Genomic DNA, 8,591 nt, shown 5'->3' with positions numbered 1-8,591 from the left:
GCTGGTACTATGCTGTGTATAGCAGGAGTGGTAAACTTACCTCCGCTGCAGTATTGGCTGGGTACTATGCTGTGTATAGCAGGAGTGGTAAACTTTAGAGACTTACCTCCGCTGCAGTATTGGCTGGGTACTATGCTGTGTATAGCAGGAGTAGTAAACTTACCTCCGCTGCAGTATTGGCTGGGTACTATGCTGTGTATAGCAGGAGTGGTAAACTTTAGAGATTTCATCTCCCCCACTGAGAATAAGGATTCTGGAGAGGGTGTAGTTATGGTGTACCTGCAGGATTGTTAAAGGATCATAACAGTAAACTGGTTACTAATCACTTACTTGGTTACTAACATGATTACTAACTTGGTGGCTGGTTATATAACAACATAGCCCAAACATGTCAAGAAATATGAGTTATATTTGTCAAAACGTCCGATATTAAATGTTACTATAAATCATGGTTAATACCGTACCATATGTAGCCTGTGTTTCCATACGATATGCTTATCTTGAAATAGCAAACGATCTTCTTCATCTGTCCAATAAAAGTCGGGCGATATAATATGATTTTACTCAAACCAAAATTAATAACAGTTTCAAACAAATACTTCTCACACAGAGTTAAACAATACAGATTAGCAGATTCTTTGCCAAGCTTTTAGCTTGCCACGTGAAAGTAACAACGAAATTGCTCAACTAACTGTGTTTGCATTGCCTAAATTATAGAAATAATTTTCATACAAAGTAAAACTAAAATCAAAGACAATATCGCACACAACAAGATCACTAGCAACAAGCAGCAAATTTCACTGGTCTACATCCGACAATTTCCCGGTTATTGACTGAATAACACAGCTAACGAACAGATGACCAACAAACCCGCGCTCACTGCTCACTGCTCACCGCTCACCGCTCACCGCTCACTGCAGCTTATGTAGGTGGTAATTACAGGCTGTGTTGTAAAACCCAGGATCTAATCCTATATTTGGGATAATCGCTTAGGAATTACAAGCTCGTTTACAGAATTTACTTGTACGGGTTATATTATGTTATTGGAATGCGACGATCAGCGGCGATCAGATTCAGGTATCTAGTAATATGTAGTACTATCAGTAGTACTAATATGTAGTATATTACTAATATGTAGTACTAATATGTAGTACTATCAGAAGGAACAGGTATCTAGTAATATGTAGTACTATCAGAAGGAACAGGTATCTAGTAATATGTAGTACTATCAGAAGGAACAGGTATCTAGTAATATGTAGTACTATCAGAAGGAACAGGTATCTAGTAATATGTAGTACTATCAGAAGGAACAGGTATCTAGTAATATGTAATATGTAGTACTATCAGAAGGAACAGGTATCTAGTAATATGTAATATGTAGTACTATCAGATTCAGGTATCTAGTAATATGTAGTACTATCAGAAGGAACAGGTATCTAGTAATATGTAGTACTATCAGAAGGAACAGGTATCTAGTAATATGTAGTACTATCAGAAGGAACAGGTATCTAGTAATATGTAGTACTATCAGAAGGAACAGGTATCTAGTAATATGTAGTACTATCAGAAGGAACAGGTATCTAGTAATATGTAGTACTATCAGAAGGAACAGGTATCTAGTAATATGTAGTACTATCAGAAGGAACAGGTATCTAGTAATATGTAATATGTAGTACTATCAGAAGGAACTATTTAGTAATGGTATCCTGGTCCAATTTGAACTGCTGCATTGCACTAAAAGTCGTCAGAATACCTATTGTATAAATTACAATACTATCCAGCATTGACTATTGTATAATTTACACAGTCACAAGTAATCTACGGGTTGCCACAATGCATATAGTTATCATGGTCGTTGTCATAGTGACCTAAGTCTGCATTTGACACTGCCCATGTATAATCACAATAAAGTAATAAACCTTGTCGCTCTTTAGTGACGCCTTGGTGACCTCGAGCTGTAGTAATCGGGCAGCAGACACTTTACTGTTATCCGTAAATAAATAATATTACTGACGTGGTCACTTCGTGACGTAAATCAGAGCATTTAATATCCGTGTCATTAATTTGCACATAAATTATAAAGCATCTGGTATACTTTGTCTACTCAGGTGCTTTTGCCTTTCAACATTCCTTCAGAGTTCAGATTAAGGCTGGAATTCGCGCGGATAATGATACGGTATTATAGGAACTTTTTGTATCTTCGTATTCCTTCATATCATATAATGTAAGTAATAAGTTGGCAACTATGGACGTATTGTGTCGTATTGTGTTGCAATGCAGCTCGATGTGTACTCAAATCACCAACCAAAATGCGTTATGAGCTATAAAAGTCACACTTAATTAACTTTAAAACTTCTTGCACAAAACGAGCTACTAATTAACTAAAAGTTTACTAAAAGCTAAGTTAATTAACTAAAAGTTTTGAGGGAAAGAAGACTGAAGAGGCACGGTGTAGAGACGTTTGACTCTATAATGCTCAGACTCAATGAATATTGATGTGTAAAGTGGCTTATGGGGAAGGAGGTCTAAAATGCCCAAAAAAAGGCGCTCGTAATATTCGAACAATCCCCAAGCACAGTGCACACTCATACAAAAACCTATGTTAACGGAATAGTCTCTCCTTAATCTATAGCTAAATGATATAAATATTTAGATCACCTCAAAGAGTATAGATACACTCAGTGTCACACCCTTGAGGCAGTTTCCGCACCTTTTTCTACACTAAGGATCAGTGGTACACGGAGATTGTGTATTGCACAATATAGCACATACAGTATACTATTGATAAGATAGTGCAGTGCATTAGTAACGAATGTACTGTTCCTGTTTGGGGCCAATTTCTAGACAAAACAAACAATAATATCATCTGTTACATCTTTTATTGCAATTATAATATACAGAATACATAGGTCCCGTCAAAATAACTAGCTCCTTGTTCATTCCTGATTTTTCGTTTTGTAAACTATAAAAGTTATAAACTGGATTCGCTACAGCGTCAACTAATATCCTCAAAATACAAGCTAAGCAGTAGAATCTACAAACAGCAGAATTTACAAACTGTAAATTTTACCGCAAATTTGTAAATGGCCATGATTCATGTCTGGATTTAGGCATTAGCCAAGAAGCTCGAGACCACTAAGTCAAGGGTTACAGACATTAGGCTTCTTGGTTACTGACTGGTCTGATTTATGCTTTCCTTTAAGTACCTATAATTTGCCATTAAATTGACCTAATTCCTGTGCAATCAGGCGAACCTACTGCTCTGTATCGGACCCGTTACCGCTTTCTATCTGTTCTACTTGTAAGTTGTAATACTAAATTAAAAGGTTAAAGATTTAAGACATCAAAATAAAGATGAAGAAAGACAAATATAATATCCAACTTTGTTTTGCTGGGATTAAGTTCTGACACCACAAATTAAATACACACACTTATCACATTTTTAATCAATCCCAATCAATAGATCCCGAAATAACTCTAGAAAATGTAATAGAGTTGTACACTGATAACAACAGCTAAGATAAGTGAAACATTAGAACTTGTCGTCAGTATCTCTTAAAACTCTGCGTAATAATTGATAGTTGCTGTACACGTGCGTAGTACGTATAAATTTACACGTGTCTGAGTTACACATTAATTTGTGTACGGTACACTATACACTATACACTATACACTATACACTATACACTATACACTCTATACACTCTATACACTATACAGTATACACTATACACTATACACTATACTCTATACACTATACACTATACACTATACACTATACACTATACTCTATACACTATACACTATACACTATACACTATACACTATACACCAACTGTCAGGTTCCCCCGCATACCATAACGCTTCATATTTTACAGATTTTGGCACTTGAAGCTAAACTTATGATTATCAAATCAAATGCGATCAGTTGGTTAAATGTGATACCACCTGACCACGTCCGCGTCGTAGACAAATTAACTGTATTATAACTATATACTATATTATAACTATATTATAACTATGTTAAAACTATATAACTATATAACTATTTAAGTTTCAACAGCCACAAAGTGACAGAATTCGATGCAAATTCCAATGAATTTAGCCACAGACCTAAACAGTTATAGCAGTATTTACTAAAGATCGTATCTTAATTAATTAAGAAGCTTGTCTTTGCCAAATTTTCATCAAATTTAGGATTTGCAGTGCAATAAGCGTAGAAGCCCGCTTGAGCAAGATCTTTTTGAAAACTGTATCGCTCAATATATCTATACGTGCAGTGTGTACTATAACGACACGGAACGTCCCTAAGATAGCGAAAGCAATTATGATGATTACACAGGTTGCCTTGGCAGATATAACTGTATGTCACGTGACTAACAACTACAAATATTTTGTTCTGTTGGCAACTAAGATATTGTATTGAGTCTGATCAGTCACAGTAATAATAACAGCGGCCAGCCGCGGTGGAGTAGCTACTATACGAGATATAATCTCTGTTTAAAGGGATAGGAGCAAGATATCACAGAAATATTTACCATGTTTATGATGAATTTTATTTTAATCTTAAATTGTAATACATAAGCTACAAGTTACAATAATTTTAACAGCCTCATTTCTTAAATTTTGAGCGGCACTCAAAATTTGGAAACGAGTTTTAAAACATCCTCATTTGTTGGGTCACGAAAAAAAGTTTCAATGTTCACTCAAAACAGCCTCTTAAAACTTCAAAATAAAAATTCGGTCTCGGCTTTTAACATTAGCAAATATTAAAACATAAAAGCACACAACATCACCAAGCAGTCCAATACTGTCATTGTTCCGATCCATCTCTCTGCAAAAAAATTAATCCGCCTACACTCTGGAACCTGGATTGAAATTGCAACAGGTTACCCGAATACCCGAGTGCCCCATTATCCGAGTGCCCATTAGTGCCCCACATCAATGGAATATGATCCACAATCCCAGAGTTTCAGGGTTCAGTTGCCAGATGGTGAAGGAAAGGTAAGTAGCGAAGGTAACCCAGGCCAAGTAAGGCAACAAGAGAAGACCTGCTGTCTTGTTTATGTCACCGAATATCGTTATCGTGAACAGGATAAAGAATGCTTGGAATGTGCTTTCCACTGATGCCTGAAGTTTTGTCTGTTAATCTTGATTCTACGAGCAATTCACAACAATGTTATAATCAACAACAACAACAACAAGGGCAGGTCTCTCCCGAACGTTGGGATGGCCTGAGGTTCTTATCTCCTTTTCAGTAACCCGAAGCCACTCTGTGCCGAGGCGCTATACTAGCTGTAGGGGGGTTAATCCTACGAGCCAGAGAGTGTGTATCACACACTGTTATAATCAGGGTTCATAAAAAACGTTTAAGATTTCTTATAACGCTCACCCAAAGGAGTTGGTGAGCTATGAAGAAGATGGGAGTCCAAGCAAAATTCAGGGCCAACTGAGTGAAGAATAGGAGCCAAGGCAGAGCCTGTAGGTTAAGAAGTTATCATGAGAGAAGCAAATAGTCTGATGTAGATATATTTTAATAAGAATAGGACACCTTCAAACATTTCAATCACCATGTACCTTTGAGCATTAATTTTCACCAGCCGGATGAATAAGCCAAGAAAACTAGCCAAAAAAAACGAGCAAAATACCTTCTTGAATCCGATGCTCTTCCAGATCATGAAAGCAGAGACGGCCTGCAGGAAATATAGAGTAGTCCACATGGGCCCGAAGAGCCAGTTTGGTGGGTTCCAGGATGGCTTCACCAGATCTTTGTACCTGCGGGTTATATAAAATCAGTACAGTATTCTCTTTGGAATCACGATAAAACATGACAAATCGTCATGAAAATCAGCTTGCTAAATCTAACTGAATATTACTGAGAAATACTCTGCACTGGCCAACCTCTAAAACTTAAAAATTAAACTAAAACAACAAATGTACCCCCCATATTCTTACCATGTAGCGATCTGGCCAGCAGATGCTATCCCAAACTAAACAACAAATGTGCCCCCATATTCTTACCATGTAGCGATCTGTCCAGCAGATGCTACTAAACCAACAAATGTACCCCCATATTCTTACCATGTAGCGATCTGGCCAGCAGATGCTATCTAAAACAACAAATGTGCCCCCATATTCCTACCATGTAGCGATCTGGCCAGCAGATGCTACTAAAACAACAAATGTACCCCCATATTCTTACCATGTAGCGATCTGGCCAGCAGATGCTATCTAAAACAACAAATGAGCCCCCATATTCTTACCATGTAGCGATCTGTCCAGCAGATGCTACTAAACCAACAAATGTACCCCCATATTCTTACCATGTAGCGATCTGGCCAGCAGATGCTATCTAAAACAACAAATGAGCCCCCATATTCTTACCATGTAGCGATCTGTCCCGCAGATGCTAAAACAACAAATGAGCCCCCATATTCCTACCATGTAGCGATCTGGCCAGCAGATGCTACTAAACCAACAAAAGTACCCCCATATTCTTACCATGTAGCGATCTGTCCAGCAGATGCTATCCCAAACTAAACAACAAATGTACCCCCATATTCTTACCATGTAGCGATCTGGCCAGCAGATGCTATCCCAAACTAAACAACAAATGTACCCCCATATTCTTACCATGTAGCGATCTGGCCAGCAGATGCTATCCCAAACTAAACAACAAATGTACCCCCATATTCTTACCATGTAGCGATCTGGCCAGCAGATGCTATCCCATTCGTATCACGTGAGTAAACTTGCCCTTACATTTTTAACCTCCAGAAACAATTATTTTTTAAGCAGCTTCGAGTAGAACACGTGTTATGACATCACGTGACTAGAGATTATCTTGGTAGACCGTACTAATAACAGATACAGACACTTTAACGTACCACTAACTGCAAGTTTCATAACTTTCTACAGGTTTTAAGTTATCTGGAGAGAAGACTTCTCTCTCTTCAGAGAGTCCTACTACTGATATCTTCCTTGTGGAGGGAGACTTTTCGCTTGTTCAGGTAAATTTCATAGACTAGGGGGAACCACTCTGTCTTGCCTTTTAAAGTTTTGCTTCGCATAATCCGATATTTTCTAGGTAGCCAATTCTCCAAAACATCAGCATAGAGAAACATGACGCCACTCCCCAGGCAACGCAGTGACCGTCGGGTCAGTCTATTATTTATATAATTTTATATTTATTTATAAAATTACAAACTAGCTCAAAGCTGGAACCTTGTTCAGGTGACGTTAGACGACAGAGCTGGCGGTGATCTGAACATTATTAAAACCTCGTCTCACTTCCACCTATCCCTGCTCAACTGGAACACCCAGGCTGTCCATTCTCTCACTTTTCTCTGTCCTACTTCTGGTGAGTGCTTGGGTCTTGGGTTAGCTGCTTTGTTTTGTTTCGCTAGAAACTGCTGGTAAAAACACCAAACTCTCTCCTCGCACCTTTCATCAAATTAATCGGTAAAATGTTAAAACTAATAACTTCAGTATGTTAGTCTCTAACTCTGTTCCATCAGGTCAGAAGGAAGTGTACGAGGTACTGATAATACCCTCAGAACCCGACCTAACTCCACCTCCTATCAAACTAGAGTTTTCCGAACTTATCAGCACTCTCCTCCCCACTGTCGTCCTGGGACTCCTCGTCCTTCTAATCGTCATTGGGATCGTCTTCCTAACCACCGCCAGCTACAGACGTCTCAAATCCACTTCGTCTCAGTGGGACTCGCCCCTAACTATGAACTCAATGTTAACTACTCCAGTTAAGATAGGTTCCCCGTTCAGGCCGGCGTCAGTGACAGTGACCCCTACTAGACTTAAAACACCGCTTTATACTAAACCTCGGGGGACTCCTGGGAGTATATGAGTGCATGTGCCATGTTCGCCCGCACCCTTCATCCGCAAGAATAAATGTATTATTTGTGGTGTTTTTAGTCGTTATTTGAATCATTTGGTGTGGCTGGGATCGAATATTGAATATGGTGGCAGTGTGACTATTAGTTCATGTATCGTTTTCAAAGTGATGCGAAGCAAATATTTCAATTTTACTGACGGTTTTAGGATTGCTTTTATTTTTATAATTTCATTTATATACTGAAATTGTAGTTGTACTTACAGCTGACATGGTTCTTATTTAAATGTTGCTACAATTATTTTGATTACAAATTCTTTTATTTAGTACATTGGATTTAACAGGTGATACTCGTAAAATATTTGTTCCAAATACTACGACAAGACCGTCGACGAGTCTTGGTAGGTTATAAACCTACAACATTACTAATTACTGGAACAAAGATCTCAGAACAAAGTTGAAATACCTTTTGTCCAGATTGGTGAGATTGATTCTGGGGACATAAACAATTTGACCAAGCCTTATATGAGGTAGTCCGTTATTTTAATAATTCGTTTCAGATCAATGCAGATAATTTTATACTTCGAAGAAATTTAGACGAGCCCAGAAACCCTTACTGGCCAGGGCCTTACTTCAAAAGTTAAAGAGATAACGATTTCCGGTTTTTTGTAACGAAAACTTCGTCTGGTTAGAGGCAGTGATCTGAAACTGGGAAGAAGAGACATCAGATAGGGCGCTATCG

The 8,591-nt window shown here is 38.1% G+C and overlaps 2 protein-coding genes across 2 annotated transcripts; one reads left to right on the top strand and one right to left on the bottom strand.

Moving 5' to 3' along the window:
- Nucleotides 1-4,542: 4,542 nt before the first annotated feature.
- LOC134819415 (translocator protein-like) lies at nt 4,543-5,986 on the bottom strand. Its single transcript, XM_063829363.1, has 4 exons — nt 5,956-5,986; nt 5,649-5,775; nt 5,393-5,479; nt 4,543-5,130 (listed from the first exon to the last, which is right to left on the bottom strand). Exons 2-4 carry the CDS (start codon nt 5,718-5,720, stop codon nt 4,942-4,944), a joined length of 348 nt encoding a protein of 115 aa, XP_063685433.1. The 5' UTR covers nt 5,721-5,775; nt 5,956-5,986; the 3' UTR covers nt 4,543-4,941.
- Nucleotides 5,987-6,345: 359 nt separating this feature from the next.
- Nucleotides 6,346-7,997, top strand: LOC134820205 (uncharacterized). Its single transcript, XM_063830428.1, has 4 exons — nt 6,346-6,514; nt 6,919-7,010; nt 7,234-7,360; nt 7,518-7,997. Exons 1-4 carry the CDS (start codon nt 6,346-6,348, stop codon nt 7,862-7,864), a joined length of 735 nt encoding a protein of 244 aa, XP_063686498.1. The 3' UTR covers nt 7,865-7,997.
- The last annotated feature ends 594 nt before the right edge of the window (nt 7,998-8,591 follow it).

This window comes from Bolinopsis microptera, chromosome 8, assembly GCF_026151205.1.
Source record: "Bolinopsis microptera isolate Bmic1 chromosome 8, MBARI_Bmic_1.0, whole genome shotgun sequence".
Classification (NCBI taxonomy): Eukaryota; Metazoa; Ctenophora; class Tentaculata; order Lobata; family Bolinopsidae; genus Bolinopsis; species Bolinopsis microptera.
The sequence above is the reverse complement of the archived record's forward strand: the minus strand, read 5'-3'. Positions and strand labels throughout refer to the sequence as shown.